The 23428-nt window shown below is 52.3% G+C and overlaps 10 protein-coding genes across 10 annotated transcripts; 4 read left to right on the top strand and 6 right to left on the bottom strand.

Annotated features, from left to right (window-relative positions):
• Positions 1-75: 75 nt before the first annotated feature.
• Positions 76-1461, bottom strand: P170DRAFT_466616 (protein disulfide isomerase family protein). Its single transcript, XM_024852429.1, has 2 exons — positions 844-1461; positions 76-773 (listed from the first exon to the last, which is right to left on the bottom strand). The coding sequence occupies exons 1-2, from the start codon at positions 1364-1366 to the stop codon at positions 190-192; spliced, it is 1107 nt and encodes a 368-aa protein (XP_024702632.1). The 5' UTR covers positions 1367-1461; the 3' UTR covers positions 76-189.
• Positions 1462-1465: 4 nt separating this feature from the next.
• P170DRAFT_457654 (uncharacterized protein) lies at positions 1466-2828 on the top strand (the record flags this gene model as incomplete). The annotated part of the gene is made up of 6 exons (XM_024851732.1): positions 1466-1512; positions 1557-1649; positions 1796-2013; positions 2110-2267; positions 2358-2576; positions 2607-2828. 6 exons carry the CDS (start codon positions 1466-1468, stop codon positions 2826-2828), a joined length of 957 nt encoding a protein of 318 aa, XP_024702631.1.
• Positions 2829-5063: 2235 nt separating this feature from the next.
• P170DRAFT_239165 (PIN domain-containing protein) lies at positions 5064-6133 on the bottom strand. The gene is made up of 2 exons (XM_024842943.1): positions 5488-6133; positions 5064-5416 (listed from the first exon to the last, which is right to left on the bottom strand). The coding sequence occupies exons 1-2, from the start codon at positions 5921-5923 to the stop codon at positions 5253-5255; spliced, it is 600 nt and encodes a 199-aa protein (XP_024702630.1). The 5' UTR covers positions 5924-6133; the 3' UTR covers positions 5064-5252.
• Positions 6134-6476: 343 nt separating this feature from the next.
• On the bottom strand, positions 6477-7437 carry P170DRAFT_511951 (uncharacterized protein; the record flags this gene model as incomplete). The annotated part of the gene is made up of 4 exons (XM_024854941.1): positions 6477-6904; positions 6955-7041; positions 7092-7190; positions 7260-7437. 4 exons carry the CDS (start codon positions 7435-7437, stop codon positions 6804-6806), a joined length of 465 nt encoding a protein of 154 aa, XP_024702629.1. The 3' UTR covers positions 6477-6803.
• Positions 7438-7571: 134 nt separating this feature from the next.
• P170DRAFT_439017 (uncharacterized protein) lies at positions 7572-8552 on the top strand. The gene is made up of 5 exons (XM_024849742.1): positions 7572-7829; positions 7879-8013; positions 8062-8154; positions 8205-8340; positions 8443-8552. The coding sequence occupies exons 1-4, from the start codon at positions 7595-7597 to the stop codon at positions 8330-8332; spliced, it is 591 nt and encodes a 196-aa protein (XP_024702628.1). The 5' UTR covers positions 7572-7594; the 3' UTR covers positions 8333-8340; positions 8443-8552.
• A 348-nt stretch (positions 8553-8900) lies between these two features.
• P170DRAFT_439015 (putative oxidoreductase, 2OG-Fe(II) oxygenase family) lies at positions 8901-10794 on the top strand. The gene is made up of 7 exons (XM_024849741.1): positions 8901-9118; positions 9187-9383; positions 9434-9493; positions 9562-9615; positions 9675-9691; positions 9744-9894; positions 9980-10794. The coding sequence occupies exons 2-7, from the start codon at positions 9207-9209 to the stop codon at positions 10688-10690; spliced, it is 1170 nt and encodes a 389-aa protein (XP_024702627.1). The 5' UTR covers positions 8901-9118; positions 9187-9206; the 3' UTR covers positions 10691-10794.
• A 682-nt stretch (positions 10795-11476) lies between these two features.
• On the bottom strand, positions 11477-13285 carry samB (MYND-type zinc finger protein MUB1; the record flags this gene model as incomplete). The annotated part of the gene is made up of 1 exon (XM_024847846.1): positions 11477-13285. The coding sequence occupies one exon, from the start codon at positions 13283-13285 to the stop codon at positions 11477-11479; it is 1809 nt and encodes a 602-aa protein (XP_024702626.1).
• Positions 13286-16338: 3053 nt separating this feature from the next.
• P170DRAFT_439011 (uncharacterized protein) lies at positions 16339-16734 on the bottom strand. The gene has a single exon (XM_024849740.1). The coding sequence runs from the start codon at positions 16696-16698 to the stop codon at positions 16462-16464; it is 237 nt and encodes a 78-aa protein (XP_024702625.1). The 5' UTR covers positions 16699-16734; the 3' UTR covers positions 16339-16461.
• A 514-nt stretch (positions 16735-17248) lies between these two features.
• On the bottom strand, positions 17249-18350 carry P170DRAFT_466612 (guanylate kinase; the record flags this gene model as incomplete). The annotated part of the gene is made up of 3 exons (XM_024852428.1): positions 17249-17826; positions 17913-18069; positions 18333-18350. 3 exons carry the CDS (start codon positions 18348-18350, stop codon positions 17249-17251), a joined length of 753 nt encoding a protein of 250 aa, XP_024702624.1.
• Positions 18351-19650: 1300 nt separating this feature from the next.
• On the top strand, positions 19651-21036 carry P170DRAFT_448959 (WD40 repeat domain-containing protein; the record flags this gene model as incomplete). The annotated part of the gene is made up of 5 exons (XM_024851006.1): positions 19651-19768; positions 19886-20598; positions 20659-20748; positions 20831-20950; positions 21016-21036. The coding sequence occupies 5 exons, from the start codon at positions 19651-19653 to the stop codon at positions 21034-21036; spliced, it is 1062 nt and encodes a 353-aa protein (XP_024702623.1).
• Positions 21037-23428: the final 2392 nt, after the last annotated feature.

The raw sequence follows: 23428 nt of genomic DNA, 5'->3' as shown, positions 1-23428 counted from the left end.
CTGTAGGTGTTCATTAAAACGGTCATGTCTAATATCTTGCCCATCAACTCTACCCAAGATTCAGAATACACTCATCGATCTGTCAGTATTCATTTATAGTCATACATAGATTCCACAAGTAAATAGTAATAGTACGCTATATCATGCCGTTCCTAATCATCCAGACAAAACCAAAGACATTTAAAATAGTTACAACTCGTCCTTAGTCTCCTCCTTCTTCTCACCCAGGAAGCGACGCAGCACGTTGCTGCGCGAGATGAGATCGTCGATCTTCTCGGGTGCCGAACCACCCTTGGCCAGGACCTTCTTCAAGCGCGCAAACTCCTTGCTGGCGTACTCGTGGTTCTGGCTCAGCTTCTCCGCAACCTTGACGTAGTACTGCGCGTACTTGTCCTGCAGGTCCTTGGCCACCTTCTTGACCTCCTTGACCAGGTCCTCGAAGCTCTCGGAGGACGTGTACTTGGCGACCAGCGAGTCCAGGGTGGGGATGGTGCCGGCCTTCTCGTCGAGGCCGCCGCCGACGGCGCGGTGGGTGCCGGTCTTGGAGTTCAGGAACTCGAGGAAGGCGACCTCGGAGCGGGCGCCCGAGTAGGTCTCGCCCTCGGTCGAGCCCTTGGGGAAGAACTTGATGGTCGGGTAGCCGGTGACGCCCTGCTCCTTGGCCGTGGCGCGGGCGTTCTCGGAATCGGCGTCGACCTTGGCGATCACGACGTTGGACTCGAGGGCGAAGTCGTGGGCGAGGGTTTCCCAGGTAGGGGCGAGGTTCTTGCAGTCTTCACAAATTGTCAGCTTTCAGTCCGGAGAGGTGGTAAACGAGGGTTTATAAGGGTATGGGCAACTCACGTCCGCACCAAGGCGCCGTGAAGGCAACCAGAACATCCTTCTCGCCACCGACGGTGGTCTTGAAGGTGGCGTCAGTCAGCATCTCGACCTTGCTGGGCTCCTTCTTGGGGCCGCGAGGCTTGACGCCAGTCTTCTCGGTGATCCAGGCGGACAGGCTCTCGAGGTCGCGGCCGCCGGAGTACTCGACGGGCTTGTCACTCTTGCCGTCGAACCATTTCAGCGTGGGGAAACCCTGGATGCCGAAGCGCTTGCCGAGGTCGCGGTTCTCGTCGGCGTCGACCTTGGCGACGGTCACCTTGTCCTCGGCATGGGCGAAGGCCTGGGCCAGCTCCTCGTAGACGGGGGCCAGGTTGCGGCAGTGGCCACACCAGGGAGCGAAGAATTCAACCAGAGCGGGTTTGCCGGACTTGAGCACGACGTTGTCGAAGTTCTTGGGGATCAGATCCACCACCGCGGAGCCGGCCGCGACGATGCCGACCAGGAAGGCGAGGCAGCTCACGAGCAGGACACTCAATCGAGCCATGGTGAGGAAATGGATGGATGATAGATGGGGGGGAAGTCGAGGGTCGAGGGTGCAGCGGAGAGAGGGAGTATTTACAGCGTCTGGAATGATTAATGATTCATGATTGCATGGAAGCTCCGGCCAAGTGGGGCGGAAGAGGACACTTGGTAACTCCCGGCTGAGTCATCGCAGTCAATGGTTGCAACTATAGCATCAACCATCATGGACAGCAGACATCGCCAATATCTCTCCCCAACACGGACGCCGCACAATGGAACAAACAGCTCATACTCAAGTTTAGGCTGTGTTGGAGAAATACCCTGCAGCAGACCTAATATTTATATTCCCTGACTTTTATATCCATAAGCATTGTAACGCTTAATATGGTCGACTATCTTATACTGCGACAATCAATTTTCGGGTCATAGAGGGCCTTTATACTAAACTAAGACGCGAACCAGAAATCTATCTGCTATCAATATTCCTGAAGAACTATTCTCGCAGAATCGAAATAGCTAAAGGACTAAAAATCAACAAAAAAGAGGAATCCCCCGGAAATTCGCCCCCGGAGTTCAGAACACGTCTCGACCTTGCGGAGAATACTACAATAATCCATCTATTATCTAATAAGATAACCGCTCTGCTGGCTCAATTCTCAGAGCTAAACAGTAAGCTGACTAGTGCTAAAAATTCCCCAATCTTATTTTTAAAAGGACTGCTTTGGGCCTTAAAGAAGCTCTAAAAGAGCCCTATCCGAAATATAGTAATTAAGTGTGATAAAAATATCGTTGCGAAAGTTATAACTAAAATCAATGATTATATAGAGTACACGAGCATGCAATACCTGATGGATCAGGCGCCCGATATTCTTACTTTAAGGATTATATTTATGTCGTACATCTCTGGCACCACCTTAGCCGAAGTATAGTCTAGCCTATAATATAAAAATAAACTCTCGATCTAACGCCAGTTGGACAATATCTTCTTGCGTCTAAGAATAATCCAATAAAAGAACAGTAGCGCGCTTGGTGGGATCTGCGGAGAGAGAGTTAACGAGCTTCGCGTTAATAAATGCGCCTTATTTAAAGGTATCATAATGGCAGAAGAATTCCATAATCTACAATTTTCCGTTCGTCACTATAGCAGCACTACTTATGTGAGGCTTCTTTATTTTTTTCTCGAACTCAACCCTTCGATATTGACACGCGGATCGGTGTTCACGCATGGGGATGTCAGAACTAATAATATAATAGTGAAATAGGATCCTAACTCCGGCGGCAAATACGTTTTTACTGGGATTATCGACTGGGAGGATAGTAGTTTCTATCCCTTTTACCATGAGTGCACTGTCCTGACATGTACTCTGAGTTTAATAGATAAAGATGACTGGTATTTTTATCTGCCAGAGAGCATCTCTCCGTTGAGGTTCCCTGTGCGATGGCTGGTCGATCGTCTTTGGCAGATACATCTCAGGACTACATAGCTCACTGCTTGACCTGGGAGTAAGATTTAAGAAATATGCACCTCTCCTCTGTAATCACATTTAACCATGTCCCTTCGGCCCAAAGGCTCAATAGGAGCAGGTATTTGCAGATAACAGGTCATGCAAGGAAAGCCCCTCTGGAGAAGGGAGAAATTCCCTAGAGAGATTGTGAGTTCCAAGTCTCCTGTTCGGAAGTCGGGAGAATAGTATACAGAAGAATTCACGGTTTTCCATCCATCTGCTGTTCTCATGGTTGTCATGCCTAGCAAAACAGTCACCAGTCGCTGGTATCCACCATCCTATCATTCTACAACTACTACACCACTATGTAGATTTGGAAACACGAAGAAGCAAGTGATGAAAGTAGGATGACGATACGGCGTACGGGAGGGACCATGCCAGATTAATTAATTCACAGGTCCTGTGGTTACAGTAACTGTAGTCATTGATGGTAGTTTAACTGTAGTTAAAGTAGCTGTAGCCCAGTCCTGCTCATCGCCGCTCGCTCAGCCACTGGTTCGCCTTCTCAAACTGCGCCCCCTCCTTAAACTCCTTGTCGGCATGCTGCGTCCCCTTGTAGACCTGCACCCTGTCAGCTAGAGTTCGATCATCAACGAATCTTGTACTCACCGCATCCCATAGCTTGAACGCCCGGTCCAGATTGCCGGTGAAGCTGTCGCTGTGCTGGAACCAATCCTTGCCCTTCGATTTGACCTCGGCCCGTGCCTCCAGCGAGGTCGGGTTGTTCTGCAGAGGCAGGTCATCCAGGTACGTGCGGACGGCAATGCCCAGACCGCAGTCGTTGTCGTTGATGAACGGAAGTCTACATCGTCAGCAAGAGAAGATGCCCACGGCATATTCCACGTACCTCAGGCTCATTTCGCCCCAGTCCTTGCGATCCCGCTCGGCATCCCCGCTGAGGAACAGGCTGGTCAGGACGACCTCGATCAGGCTCCGGAGCGCCGCGCGGACCTCCGAGATCAGAGAGCGATAGCAGAGCAGTTGTCGGCTCAAGGGCCCGGAATAGCCGATGCTCTTGTGCTGCAATTTGCCAATGCACGCAATCCGGGACACCAGCATGTTGAAATTCTTATCCTCGTCTAGAAATCATTGAGTGAGCGGCTTCTTCACCAGTACTGGTTGACTATGCTTACCGGTTCCCCTCATGGGACCTCCCGACACGTGAGAGAACCATTGCTTCGAATTGACCAGTCCAAGTCGAAGCATCTCAATCGCAAGGAAGGTGGCCTCTTCCAGCGAGTCGTCGGGGTCGAGGACGGAGAGCGCCTGCTCAAGGCAGAGTCCCCACGGGGTGAGCTGATGTGTACTTTGATCAATGTAACCGCGAAGTTGCAGGAACCGCCAGAAAACGTTGCTGAAAATCTCGTCCTGCGACGACAGTGCCTAGTAGCCGTTAGAACCTTGTCTATGTCCGGTTCAAAAGGGAGTGGAACGTACAGGAACGTCCTTGGACGACAAAGATTTAGATACGACATCCGAATCCTTCAAGCTTTGCACTGCAAATCTGAAAGGTCCCGAGGTTTCCTAGTTGTTCGGTTAGTCACGGCGGTTGAACATAACAGGGCTCACTAACTTGGAGTTTCTTGACTCCCTCCGGAAGCTGATCGGTGCGCACTTTCCACGATTGGATCGAATCCTTGACCGAGGGGAGACTCTTGAGGTTGATCGTGATGTCGGCCTTTTCGTCGTACCAGGGACGCACGCTGATCACCTTGGTCTGGTAGAATCTATGGAGCGAGTTCGAAAGTAGTCCGATTGATTGCGTCCGGATCGGAGTCAGCGTCCGGCTCGACACCTGACGGTAGATATCAGTGTCCTCCACACCCAGAGGCTGCGAGACCAGCACCTCGCCAGATGTGAGATAGTTCGGCACGTCGGTCCCCAGCAGGCCTCGAGACAGGTAGAAGTAGAGCTCCTCCGGCAACCGGAGGCTGGTCAGTTCATGCACGTCGGAGGGAGCGTTGTCCGCATCCAACGGGCCAACGCGGCCTTCCTCGTCCATGATGACATGGTGCTTGATGGACATGTATGCGCGCTTGTAACGCTCCGTGTAATGGGTCTCCTGTATCCGGCGGTCCTCCTCGTAGTTGGTGCAGAGAGCCAGCGCACTTCGTCCCGTCGTGTTGAAAAGCTGTAGGGCATCGCGAATGGTAACACTCTTGCCGGGGAAGGCCGAGTTCTCGATGAGCGGGCATGTTGGCAGGAACGAAGATCCCAGGAGGAGGCCAAGGTCGACAAACTGATCCTGGCTCAGTCGGCCCAGGTCATCCTGGCAGGTCTGTTTGGACAGCCAGACAAACTGCGACGGGTCGATATCAACTCGGATGATTAATTTGTCGACGTCGAAAAGCAGCACCTCCGATGGTCCCCAGACTGCGTCGACCAGTGGATTCGAGCCTTTGATCAGGTAGGACAGCTAGGATCGCGGTCAGAAGACACCACAGTAGGGCCTAAAAAATGCCATCTCACCTGAGCCGCGGCACTGTAGGGAGCCACCATATACTCTATGTCATGTGCGCGAAGGATGCGTTGCAGAAAGCGGTAGAGAGTTTCGGGTCGAGGCGTGCCTGCAGACGAAAAGTATCAGCGCATGTTGACAAGTGCGAGCAACCGAAGCGCTGAGCGCACAGCAACCTACCGGCACCACTAAAAGCATCGACGACCTGATCGGCCTGCTGTTGGTCATAAAGGTCCCAGGCTTGTTCGAATGCCCGCACGGATTCCGGCTGCACGGCGGGCCGCTGGTCTTTCGTGCTGAAACCCAGGCCATTGAAAACGAAGAGACAGCCGACGCCCAATTCCTTCAAGGTTTGGAGCTCTCGCTCAATATTGGTCTTCAGGGCGAACGGGAAGCCACCCAGGGCGACGAGAAGCGGCTCGCGGGTGGAGGGTTGGAGGAGGTGCTGGGAGATGTAGTGCGACGCATCGATACCGACGACGGCGCCTTTGAGGGCCGAGATAGGGAGGGATTGGGTGCGGGGGGCGGCCCATTCATCTAAGAGACGGACTGTAGAGAGAAGCGCAGGTGAGTTAATAAATTCCAGCGGGGGGTAGTCAGGCAGCTTACTCGGCATTGTTGAAGCTTGAGGTGAGGTCACGGAAACAGAAGCGGAGGTCAATGTCAGGCATGAGCCCGATGGCGGGGAGGAAGAAGTAGATGAGAGGAGTGGAAATCAGGTCAAGGAGAGAGGGAGAGGAAGGAAGGAAAGTGAGGTCGCGGAGGGGGTGGAAAGGCTGGCAAGAAGGAAGCCAAGTGGGATGAGGAGAAGCTGAAGGGGAAGAAGTGAAGAATGACGGGGAGAATCCAATCGGGCGGAAGAGCGGTTTGTTGTCCCACTTTCTGACTTTCCCCTCGAGTTTATCCTCTGAGTTGGTTTGATGTTAGAACTGGAGCCGGAATTGAAAGGAATTAATTACGAGTATTAGTGAAGGTCATTATAGTTCATCTGTGAAGTATTTACTATTAACTGTGGTGATATATAACTACATCCGCTACTAACATATACTGGTAAACATACTACCATAAATATTGTAGAAGAAAAAGAAACAGAAACAGAAATCCAGTAACAAAAACACAAAACCTACATAGTAAACAAATAAGCATAAATATAAGATCTAAAACCTCATACCTTTTAAATATTCCAGAATACCCCAAGACCAGCCACACCCACCAGCCTACAACACACACATCCACATACATCACCAAGTCCATCCACGACAGATCCGGCAATATCTTCCCCAGAACCGGTGAATCCATATTCATAACAAGAAACTAAACTATTTATCATAAAATAAAAATCCCACGGCGATCCCATCCTTTGACGGTGACATCTATTGCCTTCACGTTGATAAGGAATGTTGCCGACATGAAACGAGGTATATGCCTATCGCTGTACGTCAAATCATCCACTGACTTGGTATGCAGTACACCTGCCCAGTACATATGGAAACCGTTCACTCAGTCTCTGTTGGCTTCGGATACTGCAACAGCCATTCTTCCTTTGTTAAACATTGACCTTTCGACTGCAAGAAATCCGTGATTCTAGCATTCAAGGCTTCGACAGTCAGTATTCGAACGAACTATGCAATCGAGCTTCTGACTCACCATCTACCGTCGTTTCTTCCCCTGCTTGCAGCGAATAATGATCTTTGAACTCATGGACGAGAATGAGCCCATCTGGAATACGGACCCCTACTTCTTTTCAGAACCTAGCCAGGTACATTAAGCCCGCGATCTCAAACCTGCAGGAATGGAATAGATGCAAGCTGACGTGCCCCTAAGGGTGCTGACAAGTCTTTGCGTCTTGGGGGTATTCGGTCGCATCGAAGCTCCATTGGGCGCTAAAACACCGCACAAGAGTAAAGCAAATCAGCCTTCGATATTGAAGCCTTATTGATGTATGTTCCCACCCTTATATGTGGTTGGGCTGAGCGCTTTTGGCTTGACCTTTCCTGCGTATGTTAATAGATCAAAGAGGCCCGGTGGCCTCCGTGGGCCTGGGTATGCACGCAGGCGAACAACAGGGCCATTGTTTATACGGAACAGCTCCTTCGGGATTGTAGTATAGGACTTGACAAAGTTCGACATGGTGGATGTGAAGTAAGAGGATGTAGTTTATCCATGCGCCATTACAGCCATCGGGTTCGGATAAACCCCCAACCGACCAAGCGCCTAGATTCATGGTGACCAGCTCCATGGAAACCATCTACTCGAGGACACCAGAGCAGTATACTACGGTTTCGACATGTTCAAGAGAATCATTCACCGTCCCGCGGTTCGCGGCAACAACATCCTTAAGAATCGCTGTAACTTCTCCCTCGTCTCAGTCCATTCTACGTTTCCCGCGACATTGTATCGGCTTCAATTCAAGCGCGAGTCCCAGCTCTACGATAAAAAGCAGCAACAGGGGGATAGTGAAGTTGACGATGCCGTCAATGTCTCCCAAGACGGACTGATTTATCCTGAGGTGTCTGAGTCGAGTTACGTCAGCTTTACCTTTCACTATTATACTACTAACATCATCCCTAGTCTCGAACGGAGCGCTCTTCATGCCTAACACATTCTTCATGCAAGAACTGACGCGAATGTCCTTTGACTATTACCTCGACAACCTAGCGGATAGCCAGCCGTCTGCGGACCCTCACCTTCTGTGTATCCCAAAAGGTGCGGATTTATGGCCCTCCAGATTAAACAAACCAGCTAAATATCTAGACACGCCCATACCGAGAACTCTGATTCTCCTTCGCGAGCGGAATATCCGTAGTCGGTTCTCGCTTCAGCCATCATTTCCTATGTCATTGAACGGTATGGCCTACTGGGTGATCTTTCAATTTTCTACTAACAGTAAGAACCAGACTTGAACAGTGCTTTGACCGACTTCTATGCGAAATACGGCACCCCAACTCCCGCAGAGAAGTGGTTGGTGGAGCATGAATACCACAAATCTTCCGATGACTCGAAGGAAGATTGGATGCAATATTGAATTTACTGGTAAGACTTTCAACAGCTTGGCCATTCCCGTACTGGTATCGCTTGGCCCGGGCAACAGCTATAACTTCTTCATTCGATTGGTGTTTTAACCCGCCGCTGCAGGCAATTGAGGGTTGAAAATCATGGCAGTGCTGGGACACTTGTGGCTCACATGGCGCGTAGAAGGTGCGAGATAACCATTGTATGGACTCTGTCCTGTTGGGCTCAGCTGGGCGAAGTAGGAGCACCTGTTTCAGCGGATTAGCGGAATAATGATAATAATAATAATATAAACGTTTATAATAATTCAAGGTAGTTGCAAATAGAAAATATTTCGAATAGTAACAACTAATAAGTTCTTTTTTAAGCTTGAGATATTGATGTTAAGTGGTAGTTATATAATTAAATTAGTAATATACATTATCGCTGGGTAAATTAAAATCAAATAGGTGTAATAGATTTAAGAACCTAAAGCAGAGCTTTTAGGGCGGAAAACCATAATTTATAACCTGAAGGATACATATAACCGTAGCCTTTCTACTGCCCATAGTTACCCCGTACTCTACCCTCCCCCTTCTATATTCTACTGTCTACAGAACATCAAGTCCATCCCCCGACAAATCCGGCAATATCGTCTCCAGAACCGGTGGATCCACAACCATAACGAGAAACCATTTTGTCAAAGCCTCCCCCTTCATTGGACGGCGACATCTATCGCTCGCTCGGCTCCGATCTTCTCCACGTTGATAAGGATAAGGAATGTTTGCCGACAGACGATATTAAACGAGGATTCCCAGAAGTCAGAACTACTCCTCCATACCTCTCTCTCCACGTTGTCTTTCTACAATTTACGAATCTACGGAATAGGTACAGTACACTCACCCACCATGGACGACTCCACCTCCGGCCCCCCCATCGACCTCCCCATCATCGACATCTCGAACCCCGACGACCCCGCCGTGGGAAAGGCGATGCTGGACGCTGCGGCCAAGTATGGCTTTTTGTATGTGAACAGCCAGGGGACGGATTTTACGCCTGGGGATGTGGAAAGGGCGTTTGGTTTGGTGAGTTTCTGTACCGGACCTGGCGATCTAAGCTGATTATCTCGGTGCAGTCGAAAGAGTTCTTCATGTCGCCGGTAGACGAGAAGGCGAGTTGTCGCATTGAGCCGAATGTTTGTTCACCCAATCAATCCACCCGATCTGTGTATAGATGGGGACGAATGATCACTGATTTGATAAGAATCGCGGCTGGTCCGGTATGCATGTGGAAACTTTGGATCCGGAGCATCAGCGGGTATGTACATACCTATACTCCCCACTCCCCTGTCGAGTTGTATACTAACCAGTCCATAGACGGGCGATTTCAAAGAGTACGACAACAGACCCTTTCCAACACACCACCCATTAACCATCCTGTCATAGAGGCTTCAACTTCGGCGAATTCCGCCACGGCAAAGCCCAACAACCCCTCCCTCCATCCCTCGCCTCGCACGAGTCCGAAATCAACCACTTCGCGACCCTCTGCCACAAGACATGCGATCGGATCCTCAAGCTCCTGGCCCTAGGTCTGCAGGTACGTCCACCCCACCTAGATAATACCACGCCAGAGCTAGATACGGACAACCCAACCCATCCTAACCGAGGGAATGAGAATCTAGATCCCCAACGACTTCTTCACAACCCGCCATGACCCCACCCACGGCTCGACGGGCAGCATCCTGCGCTATCTGTACTACCCGTCGATATTCTCGCCCGCGACGTCATCATACAAACACGACCAGGACGTGCGCGCAGGAGCACACTCCGACTACGGAAGTATCACGCTTCTCTTCCAGCGGCCCGGCCAGCCGGGTCTTGAGATTCTGACGCCCGAGAAGACGTGGGCCCCGGTGCCGGTGCAGCCGGGGGTGAGTACCGCCGACGACCTCTCCTCCCCTTTCTCCGCCGCCTCGACGGAGGGGGCAGAGAAAGGGAAGGGGGAGGAGGAGGAGGAGGAGGAGGAGTTTGTCTTCCCGCCGATCCTGGTGAATATCGGGGACTTGCTGAGTTATTGGACGGATGGGTTGCTCAAGTCGACGGTGCATCGGGTTGTGTTTCCCTTGGCGGAGCAGCGGAGTCCGAATCCCCGGGACCGATATAGTATTGTTTTCTTTTGCCATCCGTTGAACGATACGGAGTTGGTGCCTGTTCCGAGCCAGGTGGTGACTACGTATCGCAAGCGGTGCGAGGAGACGGGGACGTACGACGAGAAGGTCGGGTTTGGCGGCGGCGCTGGCCAGTTGGAGCCGGGGAAGCGCGCGCTGACGGCCTTCGAGCATCTGGAGTCGCGATTGGCGGCGACGTACGGCTTCAAGAAAGAAGAGTCGTAACAAACGTCTGTTAGGGCTTGTTTTACGGTATAAAATTCATAAATGAGGTGAACCGTTAACGTAACAGGCCAAGGCCTGACTATTCAATTCGTCACAGATAGAAGAGATAAAACAGATACTATGCACATGATAGCATATGACTCCATAGATAAGATCTGCCATCCACGGGCACATACATAAGAGGCCAAGACCAAGAATTGCCAATGACGGGATATCGAAAAAAGAGATACGAAAGACCAAATGAAATCGCTCCAGAGGGACCGTGGGGTGGATGAATATGCTAGACAGGTGCTGACAAAGGAGAATCATCCGGCGTCAAGACAATAGGATACTGGCGGAATGGAGACGGCGGAAACAAAACGAAAAGCAAGAAACGAAATCGCAGATGGTAAGTTGGCAATGTGTGCATATTCATGATGACCAAAGGCTGTAATCCATCGAGGCAGTAGACAGGCTTTGGGTCCCGCGTTAATGAAACAATTAAGAAAATAAACCAAACCATGATCAAATGTTAGATGTGCAAGTAAACAGGTGCTAAATGGTGAAAGTCGAGGATGGATGAAGAAAACTGCACTATACGAAAACCAAAATAAAGCAAAGATAAAAAAAAAAGTTGACGACAAAAGGTATCTTTGTGATGAATAGGAACGCCGCCAGGTTCTGAAATGCCATGCACTGGTAGATATAAAACCGTGGGAATCGAAGAAGCGAAATAGAAACACATGGCAGATATGACGCTATGCAAGCCAGTATGCATTAAGAATTAGACAGTTTCGTACGTTCATATCATGGCGTGGTGTGGCACCAGTGGCGGTGGTACACCCACGCGGCCTTTTGGCAATCTTTGCTGCAGTACTTGGTGCGGCGACAACGGCGGCATTTCGCGAACTGACGCTGGAACTCTTCCCACTTGCCGCACTTGTAGTACGCACATTGCCGGATGCCACCCCGAGACTCGTCCTTTCGGCAGAGGTTGCGCATCACCACGCAGGCCCAGGACTGCATGTCCTTGGAGTGATGCCGCACCGTGAACTTCTCGACGAGGGGGAAGATGTTGACGTCGTCCGGCAGAAGGTACTCGTCCTCGTCTTCGGCGGGCTCGATCGGCGAGGCCCCGTCCTCGAGGATGTGGAGGTCACGGTCGATTTTGAGTTTAGGGACGAGGTGAGAGTGCTCGAAGTAGGATCGAAGGTTGCAGTACTTGGACACGTATGCCAGGAGTTGAAGGGACATCAAGACATCCTCCTCGCGGGGCATCGTGGTCAACACGTTCTGGGCGACATTCTGGGTGGTCGATCGGTCGCGCCAGTAAAGGGAGTAGGGGCTAGGGACAAGAGTGGGAGAGTTGGCGTTGTTGACGGCTTGCGTCGGAGACAAGCCTAGCCCGCCGTTCGTCGGCGTAGTGTCGTTGTTGATGATGCTGCCATCGACGGTAGACCGGTGGGTGATGTTGAAGGTCTCGGCCTCGTTTCCCTCCGACGGATCGGTTACCGTCAGGTCGTGGGCATTGGAAACGCCTTCGAGCATACCCTGTCGGTCGCCAACTTCATCAATCTCCATCTGATTCTGCAGACCGACGATCGGCTCGGTCGTTTCGCCAGACCCGGCATCATCCTCCATGGTAGAGCCTTCTCCGTTTCCGTCGTCCGATTCGCCCGAGGCCGACATCTGCTGTCGCAGGGCGGGCCGTTGTCGGGCAGCGTGGGCTTGGGCAGCGCTGCGAGGCTGCGCCGGGCCGCTCGGGGTGGTGGGAGAATCGGGCTGCGAGGCGAGACCATTGTGTAGACTAGGGAGCATACTGGGGAGTCTTTCGGCGTCACGCACCGGGCGCAGACCGAAGCCATCGGCAGTATCCATGGTGGCAAGGGGCTGGATGGCCCGATGACGGTGGCCCGAGTGCGTATGACGAGCCTCGTTGGGCCTCTGGCTGGGGGCCTCCTGTGCGTGGCGACTCCTTTCCGGCGGGGAGGTCATGCGAGGCGAAGACGTAACATCCATGGCATTGGAGTCGGTCGCTTGGTTTTCTTGGAAGAACGGGGGGATTTCGATGTTGGGCGGAGGGGCCTGGCGGCGAGAGGCACGCTGTTCAGCGTTCGACGACTGGTCGAGGAAAGACGGACGACTGGTGGCGGCATCGCTGGAGCCGGGCACGGCTTTGGCGTGATGCCTTGACGAGTGCCGCTGCGTTTCGGTGTCCGCCCGTGCCCGCGCCTTGTCGACGACTTTGATGTAATTGTCCAGAATGGTCGCAATGACGGGGACCATGTCGGCCTCGACGACTCTCGTTCGAACGCTCTCCGAGCCCCGCACTCCGATGTTGACAACGCACTGGAAGGCGAGGCTCCACTTCCACATCTCCATCAGGTCTCGGCTGCGGCCCTCCTTGAGGATGCAGACGAGCCTCTCGATGCCGCCATCGACGGTGAGGATATCGCGGATACGGGCGGAGGAGGTGGTGAGGTAGGCGAGGTGGTTGAGCGAGTTTATCAGCGGGAGAGTCGATGTGCAGTCGAGGGCACGGCGGTCATAGAGGGTGGTCGTGATATTGACCGAAGCCTTGTTGACGTTCGGAATACTGAAGTTGACCTCCCGCATGATGGGCGAGAGGATGAGAGTCGGACTCGGGAGGAGTCGAAAGGACAGAAGGGTCGGCGAGAGGGATCAGGGCGATGGAAAAGATTCGACCGAGGATGACTGATTGGGCTCAGCCCCTAAAAACGAGAATCGAATCCTGTCGGCAACGTGACCGGGAGAGCCAAAGAGGCAAAAGGACGAGACGGACGAGCGTGGTGAAAGGGGGTCCGTGTTATTTACTGGCAGATCATGGGGCAGCGAGACGGAGAAGCCGCAGTGATCAAGGGGGGGGACAGGAATCCTCGAGCGGTCGTTGACGGGGGAGTGATGAAGACGGATGCAAACCGACGAGGCGTGGAAGGGAGGTTTGCTCGAGCCAAGACACTCGGTCCGTCAGAGCCTGGTGGCCACGATGATTCACGAATGAGAGGGCGGCGTCGACGGAGGGGGATTTGTCAGGGCGGAGGTGGAAGAAGAAAAGCAGAGCACCCGAAAAAAAACCCCTAAGACGGAAGACAGGCAATTCGAAGGCAGGCAAAGGCGCCAGAAAGAAGGCAAATGACCGGACAGAAGAAACGGAGAGGGGGAGAAATGGCCGAGGGGGCAAATGAGGGAAAGAGGAAAGTCGATGGGCGAAAGCGGAGGTGTCGGGCGCCTCAGGCTCTGCTTGCAGGTGCTGAAGAATGTCCCGCCGTCGGGATGAATGATAGTACGCAGTAATTAATATTGATATTGATATTAATACTCGTATCATCCAGATAATAATATTAATGTCTGGAAGAGGAATCTCCCCCTCCTAATCGTAATCATCCGATGGATTCCCCGCCGATTATTGATTCTCACTGCGTTCTTCTGGCCGACCTCCTTTCTGCCTCCCGCCACTTTTGGCGTTGCCTCCGAAGATTCTGGTTGCTGACTCCTTCTTGTGGTATGACCGCCTTTTTGATTTGATTTTTCTTTTCTTTTTTCTTTTTCGGATCGAATCAAATCATCCCAAATCTCCCAAATCAAATCCCTCATGATACTTCAGATCGGATTTGCCTCAGCCTCCGATGATGTCAACCGCGGACGCTTCCATTCATCCCAACGCTGCCCTCTGCATGCACTGCTGACTACTCCGGATTTATGAAGAATTCACCCCGTCACCTCATCCCCCCTGCTCTCCCAGCGACCAAGGAAAGGAGAACTCCCTGCCCAGGACCTTGATGGCTTTGATTAAAGGAGGCCTCCGGTTTCCCAGACGGGCGGAGTCATCTGTAGATCGGGGAGCAAAGACCAACGCCAGAACCCACCGCTGGCCTGCCCGTGAAATCATTCATTATTGCAATAGTTCGGCCCCGTCTTCGGTCCTGAAGCCTTTTGCGGTCGCCCCATGTTGATGCTAATCTGTCCCTTCCCATTCTTGGAGCCCTCGAAATGGAGTATATCGTATATACTATCGAATATCAAATGTAAATGAGAACATCGAAATATTACGGCTATCCCGGTTATCTCGATTATCAGATGGAAGTCCACTTCGGCGCTGATTCGTCCGTCGCCCACACCCCGCCATGGCTTGAATCCGCCGCAAGTTATAAATACTCCTATTATATGCCACAATCATCCCGTCATCAGACCCAGCCTCAGCCAACCGCTCAACTGGCAAGGATCCCTGGCAAGTCGCCATTCATCAGAACCAAGGCCGGTGCCCTCCATCCCGGCGCACAGACAGGCCTGGGAGCCCTGGGAGTCCTGGCAGAGTCAGGTAGTTCTATGATTAGAAACCGCGCACATAAGCGCGAACCCTGCCGACCATGCCTCCGTAGCCGCCTGCCTCGCTCATCCTGGATCCCGGATGGGTTTACAATCGCTTGAATGGACGGGTACGTACTCCGTAGGGCATGGTCTGGGGTACATGCATCGTCCATGGCGGATTCCGCTGGCTCAGAGTAGTTTATTTCCACCCCCGAAACCCTGCACGCCCTGCCTAGTTCCAAGACTCCAGTTCTAGGTTCTGCATGGGTGTGGTTTTATATTTAGAACCAGAACCGCCGAGCCGTCGCGCTGCCGGGGGACCGCTACCACGCAACAACAAAGAACCGCGCGCGACGGGCGCACACCCTACACCGTAGACCAACGAGTGTGGTACGTCCACTTTCTAGAACGTCTCGAGTCTATGTTTAGACTGTCGCGGCGCTTGTTCCAAGGCGCAGGTTTCACCTTGACAATGGTCCTGGGCCTGAATGCATGGCTCGCAGGTCCAACCCGTTGAGTTAGCTCGACTGGCAACCGCAAAATTGGGTGACACGAGCCGTTAGCACGTTTTGAATCAGTTGGGACTTGGAATCAGGGGTTGGGGCTGCAGGACGTTAGATCGACCGAACATCCTCCGTCCTGCGAGGATTCCCAGTTGCGCAGCCCTGCCTCACGATCTACGGAGGAGTTAGGATCGAGAGAACGCATCGCGATAAACCTGAGGGGTCTTTATCGACTGGATCACTACCCCTGAAATGTACGGAGTAAGTCAACACCAACAGCAGTCATTAATAATCCGGGTGAAGACCGACCGAAGAACTTGTTGCAGGTTGCAACTTGCAGGAGAGGGGGAAAAGCCTCCGCCAAGCTAGTCAGGCACCGTTTGAAGCGATCATCTTAGCAGTGGAGTCGCATGTCTCCAGAAGGGAAAAAACCCAGAGACTACCGCTGCATGTACTTACTAGTCGATGGATGGGCAATTTCCCGCCAGACGGAGACCCGCTTCCTGACCATCGCCATCCACAAATCATGGCCCAATGCTGCCTCCGCGGGATTACCAGGTGGTCGCGAAATACTGCCTTCTTACAGAGAACGGAGTAGTGCGCCGGAGAGACTGTGCAGGCCGCACTGCTAGTGACGTACGGACGGTGGCTGCCTCGATTTGGCCCCAAAGCCTCAAATTAATCGTCGGCTGGGGAGAACGATGAGCAAGACCAAGAGTGCCTCGCAGGGATGGACAGAGACGAAGGATGGTGCCGGAGACTATCCGTCTTCACAGCCAGAGTAGGCATCCAATGATGGACATGCGTCGGACACGATGAAGCTCTGACTCTGCATAGCGTCGCCTCCGTAGAATTAATAATACTATGATTCTTCTGCCATAAGATTGCGTCATATCATCATCCCATGCACGGGCTGAAAGGAGAGTCAGATATTATTCATTGTGCGGTGCAGGCATCGGACTAGCCGTTGACCAACAAGTCCAAGGGGTTGCCATTGGCCTGGGAATCTGCCGACTGATCGAGATGACAAATGAACGCATGCCAAGGGCCAATAAAGAACGTATCCGCCGCCGAAAGTTCGAGGTACGCAAACCCTGGCGGACTTGCCCTTGAATCGACCAGATGTTGTGCAAAGTATACCCCGTAGACCACGGAGCAGACCGTCGCACAGGTTAACGGATTCAAGGCTTGAAACATGGCCGGCAGCAAATGAAGCCGGGCGCTACAGAACAATTCTCCATAATTTCTGCAGCTTTTGCTCCGCTTTGGCTCGTACTCTAGTCTTACAGAGTCGATAGTCTGATGTTTTTGCACCTCCCCGGCTGCTTGGTAGAAGAAAGCTTATCGGATTCCAGGAATTAAGTTTGGCAACAGGGATGGGCTTTCGAATCCCTGGGACGGCGCAAGTGGACATCCATCGAGCAATCGAGTATTTCAGTCTGCGAAGTATATCTTGTAATCTAGCGCATGGACAAGCCGAGGCATGAACCGCTGCAAAAATAGTGAGCATGGACATACAGAGTACGGAGGAGATACCTACTACGTACAATTATCCTATTAACCTGCATAACGTACCAAGAGACCGCATATGCAACCCTTCGCTCGTGCGCCGCCGCCGAGAGGCCGTGCTTATGGGAGGCCCGACGGGGTGCGTTACCGTACCGCAGACAAAGATTACGAGTGGAGCTGTCACGACTAGCATTTATGCGTATCATTCTGATCTAGTAGGAAATGCAGTGTTATCTCGCTACGTCGGTCCAAACACAAACATCTCAAGCTCCTTATACGCCGCTTCAATGTCATCGTTGACAATGATCTTATCATAAGAGCCCGGAGAGTCGGCGTAATCAAGTTCCACTCGAGCCTGGGTGAGCCTATTTTGTACGTCCTCCTCATTCTCAGTCCCGCGGGCCCTGAGACGCTTCTCAAGAGCTTCGAAGCTTGGCGGTTTAATAACGACATATCGCGCATCGATGCTGGGGTTGGCCTTCATCTGCTGGACGCCCTGCATCTCAATGTCGAGCACTACAGCCAAGCCTTTGCTGGTCTGATCGTCAATGGTCTGCTTGCTCGTGCCATAGTAGTTGCCACTGAAATACGCGTGCTCTACGAGAGCACCTTGAGAGCAGAGGGAGGAAAACTCGGAGGGGGAGACAAAGAAGTAGGCGACGCCCTCGACTTCGCCCGGCCGCGGTTTTCGCGTCGTATGGGATACGGTGAATCCAAAGGTACCGGGATATGTATCAAACAGCCTTTGAATAAGTGTCCCTTTGCCGACGCCTGAAGGACCGGAGAGGATGATGGGTCGGAGATCTTGAGGCGCGGCTGGAAAGGATGTTAATTTGAATTCAGGTTATTTGGTGCAACTATTGGCGACTTCCAGGTGTTCATTTCGAATCGAGGTTACGAACTCTCATATATCAGTGTCGCATCTGGTCGTTTTCCGATCCTCGTAGGCGGGGGTTGCGAGTGAAGGTAATTATTGATTTCCCCAAGGTCTCTACCCCGGATCAAAGGTCTCCGGCTCCGGTCGGAACCCCCTTCCATTCTCCAGCATGGGCAGGCAATCTTTATAGTAAGTAGTCATTCGTTGTATTCGAAATCGGTCGTCGATCCCCAACTTCCTTTATTTGCATGACCTCGGTGGGACTGGAGTATGCAATTGACATCAAACTGCCGTACACATGCATCCGCCCTAGATCAGCAGCTCAGGCTGGCAGTCAGCTTTTCTAGGATGACTCCGTACTTATACTTGCTCATCCAGGCTCCGAGCCAACGTGGCGCCAAGACTGGATTTTCGCAGGACTCCTGTTCGGTCGGGAGTATTTTACCATGCAGTCACGGACCATGTCTAAGCTTGGAGATGCTCCGTTCAGAGTAGCGCTTTCCTAGTCGGTGCTGAACCCCCACTCGCCTCCCCACCCACGGATTGCGGACGGCCAACCAGAGGAACGCCCGTCCGCCCAGGGCCCACTGCTCCCCCCTTAAGGTTCCCCCTGGAGATGCTCCCTCCATCTGAGGCACTTCCGGTGTACTCGGGAGGTAGACGGAGTATGTGCATCGTACTGCGTATGGACAGCGACAGCTACATCCGGAGGAGGCTCTGGCTGCAGATGGCTGATTCTTTCCAGCCGATGATCCACGAGGACCGGCGGACAGACTCGTGCGGATATACCTCTGTCTTGCAAGGCTCGGTATTCTTGTAGACACCCTGTCTCTCTGAATGCTACCCCCAACCCGACAGCCTCTGCTGTGAATTCTGGCAATCGAAGAGAGGGTCTGACGGACGCGAAAGTCGGCAATCATCATCCCAGCGATTGGCGCCGCCGTCTTATTCCCGGTCTACGTTACCTCCAACCTCCGCTCTAGGAAAGGATTGGTTACGGTACGGGCGCAGTCGTCGTCGGGATTAAATAATAATAGGTTAATAACACAAAGAAAATCCAGAAAATTTAAAATAACACAAATAAAACCCCCCCAAGAGGCAGGTATTAATTATATTGACATTGTTGTCAGCAGCAAAATTCTGCCCGTCCCGACGCTTTTATTTGACGGGAATTAAATTGGTTTTTGGGGCTCCGAATCTTTTTCCGGGTCAAGCTGCCCCTTTCTCGTTTCTTCCGTCGTTTCTCCTCTTCTCTGCAGCCGCCCCTGTGCCTTGCCTTGCCTTGCCTTGCCTTGCTCTGCTCTGCTTGCTTTGCTTTGCTCTGCTCTGCTCTGTCGGTGCTTCGTCCGCGTCTGCTGCTGCTTTTGCTCTGCTCTGCTTAAACGCCCGAACCACCTTTGATTGCCCCGGCTCGAAACTTTCTTCTCTCGCTCGGTCGCTTCCGCCGTGCTCGCTCCACACCCAATCAACCCCCTCCTCGTTCTTCTTCCTCTCTCTCTCTCTCTCTCCCTCTCTCTTCGCCCTCGCTCTCTTTCCCTTCTCCCCTTCCCTTCTTCCTCACCCACCGCCCTCCCGCGTCCACCCCCCTCTTCCGGCCTTCCTCGTTCCCTGGATAATTACGACGCCGACTCGATCTTCTTCCCAACCTCCTCCCTTCCTCTCTCTCTTTCTCTCTCCCTCTCTCCTCCTCCCCCCCTTCTCAAACGGCCCCGTCCGTGTTCTCCCAATTTGTCAACAATCCTCCTCCAGGGGCTCGACTTAAGATGGCAGCCGATATGAGCGGCGAGCAGATGCAGGCCAAGATCACCGCGGCCAGGCGAGAGGCCGAAGGTCTGAAGGACAAGATCAAGCGCAGAAAGGATGAGTTGGCCGATACCACTCGTATGCAGCCCCTATCCCCTTCCGCGGACATCCTCGACGCCCGTGGATGGCGTCGATTGCGCCCTCGCGGGTCGCCCCATTGACCCGTCCGCACTGGCTAACCCTCGTCCCCAACAGTTCGTCAGGTCGCGCAGAGCCAAACGGATACCCTGCCTCGGATCGCAATGAAGCCCCGACGCACGCTCAAGGGACATCTGGCCAAGATCTACGCCATGCACTGGGCAACCGACCGTCGCCATCTCGTCTCTGCCTCGCAAGACGGAAAGCTCATCATCTGGGACGCCTACACCACCAACAAAATCCATGCGATCCCGCTCCGGTCGTCCTGGGTCATGACCTGTGCTTACTCCCCCAGTGGAAACTTCGTCGCTTGTGGTGGTTTGGATAACATCTGTTCGATTTACAACGTCTCCGCCAACGAGGGTCCCACCCGGGTCGCGCGCGAACTTTCCGGCCACTCCGGCTATCTATCGTGCTGTCGCTTTATCAACGATCGTCGCATCATTACCTCGTCGGGAGATATGACCTGTATGCTGTGGGATATTGAATCGGGCTCGAAAGTAACTGAATTTGCGGATCACCTGGGCGACGTCATGTCCATCAGCATCAACCCGACCAACCAAAACATCTTCGTCTCCGGCGCCTGCGACGCGTTCGCCAAATTGTGGGATATCCGTACCGGAAAGGCCGTCCAGACGTTCGCCGGCCACGAGTCAGACATCAACGCCATCCAATTCTTCCCCGACGGAAATGCTTTTGGCACGGGCTCCGACGACACCTCCTGCCGTCTGTTCGACATTCGCGCCGACCGCGAGCTCAACATCTACCAGGTAAGCCCACGAACCGCTTGTGCTTGTGGGAGCGGAAACTGACTTTTTTTTTTTTTTCAGAACGAGCAAATAATGTGCGGTATCACATCTGTTGCCTTCTCGGTTTCCGGAAGATTGCTCTTTGCGGGTTACGATGACTTCGAGTGCAAGGTATGTCTTGTCCCTCTCTCATGTGCCTTTCCTGTGGCCCGAGTCCCGCAATGCCCAGTTCTAACGGCTAACGTGATATCAGGTATGGGACGTTCTCCGAGGCGACAAGGTCGGCGCCCTCAGTGGCCACGAGAACCGTGTAAGCTGCTTGGGAGTCAGCAATGATGGCATCAGTCTGTGTACCGGATCTTGGGATTCTCTGGTGAGTTCTATGCCCGACCATTTAATATTGCCATGCAGCCTACTAATCCATAACCCGTCATACAGCTCAAGGTCTGGGCCTGGTAAACCCGCGAAAACCCCGAAAAAAAAAAGCAAAGATACCCTGTCCCTGTCTTTTGCGATGTCCTCATCGAGAGTTTCTTCCATTTTCTTTCACCAATATGTCGAATGTCCACCATTGTACGATAATCTTATTTACCGAGGAGCAGTTGGTCGCCTTATCTTCCATAATATGTACTATCTCGGAACCGCGGGCGAAGTCATTCACTACCGAATCATGAACCCGGAGCTGAAATCAGTCCCGACCACTGATTTCAGACTCCATCACAACTCCGAGCGGATGTGCAGAGTCAGAATATTTACCCAAACGAAAAAAAGAAAAGAAAACCCAAAAGAAGGATCAAGCGATTAAGACGACAAGACAGCGACGATCTTCAATGATTGAGCGCAGTGATTCTGTGGCAAGTTGTTATGGATGCAGTGTCGAACCAGCCATGGAGTCAAGGTGGTTATTTGGATGCATCTCATGCTCCATCTTTGTGAGCTTCAAGATACAATTTTCTTTTCTTTTGTTGTCCCATTTTCTCATCTTGCCCCTTTACCTTCATGTCAATTCTTCTCTTCCCTAATTTTATTTCCCCCCACCTCCAAGAAATGGAGCGTTTTTTTCTTTCTCATCCTTTTTTTATTCATTTTCTTTTTTCTATCTCCCTTCTATTATCATCATTGATTTGTTTTTGAAAGCCTTTTTTGATGCATTGATTTCCAATTGTTTTCTCGATCTCTTTTGTTTATTTCTATTGCCGATGGGAAGGGAGGGAATGTTTCCGGATAGGCCATGACGATTTGTGATTTCTTTTTCTTTCCCAACTAATCAATCAACTTACTTGTCTTGAAAGTGATATATGTGTCATTAGTAGTAGTTTCACGAAGCATCCTGTGACTGAATCTAACTTGCAGTAGTCTACAAGTCCCTTGTCCCCCGGGATATGGCAACTTCTGCCCGACTGGGTGAGAAATAGGTGAAACGACCGGTGAGGAATTGCTCGCATGACCGGGCACCCCAGGATGTCAGTCAGATATGACACGGCCCCTTCGACGAGCTGCACGGCAGTTGGCCTCAACATGTGGGTGGGGGAATCGACGTCCGTTCCTTTAGCTCGAGGAATTGTCGAGTGAGAGCGATCCATGATCATGCTGACTTGTTGACAGCCCAACTGACCGACGGCCTAATGATTATTTATAGACCGCCAGGCTCGGAGGATCAGCCCCAACAATCGATGCATCCTTCCATGCCCATTCGGGTGGATCGAATGCGCCGACCTTGACGGCGTGCTCCACCGTTCTCTGCGTTTCTACTCTTTTATCCCGTGAAGGATCTGGGATGGGACAGTGTCCGAACTCTAACGGGGAGGGCGAATTGGAGTTCACATCTCCACTTATACACATTACACCATACCTGTCATCTTTGACTCCTCGTATTGGACTCGGGGATCGGCAAACCGGCGCACAATGCCATTGGCGAAGAAGATGGCATGAAACAGGTCTATTGTGGTCGTGCGGAGAGACGACTCGACCTCGATCGATCAATCTTTGGCGGTATCTGTCGAGGGATGATTGATGAAGGTGACGAGATGACTCTGCCTGCAGGATGAGACGTAGCTGCTGCATATTCGTACTAGCCAAGAACGTTGGACGAGGGAAACCGAAGAGACGAGGCTACAAGGCAACGAGAAGAACCGGCAGAGGAAAAAGTGCCGGGTCTTTGGCACGTGGCATCCGCATCGGTCGGTTGGTGGTTTGACGTCGTTGCTTTGGCCCGCGTTCTTCTTCATCATCATCATCTTCTTCATCTACTTCTTTTCCTTCGGCGCCACGACCGAGATATCCACTTCTCAACCGTGGATCTTCGCGGTTTCAGAAGGTCTTGCCTTCCATCGAGAATGCCCAACAGCCCTGTTTTATGATGGCTCCGATTGCCAGGGAGGACCATGGAAGATTCTTCGTGTCTTCCACCCCACTCGGAGTGGCTGAGACGGCCTCCACTTTCTAAAACAACTTCCGTTTAGGACGAAAAGGGGGAGGAAGGCGACTTGAGAAGGATCCGTCGAAGGGATGATGATCCTTCTGCTGCCCCTCGGAGACCCCGTCCGCTTTCCACGGTTTTTCTTCCCTCCCGGCTCCTCGATCGTCCTCGCTTTCGCTTCACCTTGTCCTCCCTCCGGGTCGATTGTTTCATCTCCCGCCACTTTCAGCCCCGGAAGACGATCGTCTCCGTACCACTCACCTTCACTGGATTAGTTCTCGCCTTCGAGTCCACCATCGACGCTTCTCAGGGGAAAACTAAAAAAGCATCTGAAACCACTTGGCCCCGCGAGTCGTCATCTCTGATACGAGTCTGGTTTTTTCTTTTTCTTTTTTTCTTTTTCTCTTCCTTCTCTCTTGCTTCGCTGGCAAA

Source organism: Aspergillus steynii, assembly GCF_002849105.1.
Source record: "Aspergillus steynii IBT 23096 chromosome Unknown P170scaffold_6, whole genome shotgun sequence".
Lineage (NCBI taxonomy): Eukaryota > Fungi > Ascomycota > Eurotiomycetes > Eurotiales > Aspergillaceae > Aspergillus > Aspergillus steynii.
Note: the sequence above shows the minus strand (reverse complement) of the source record. Positions and strands in the feature narration are given on the sequence as shown.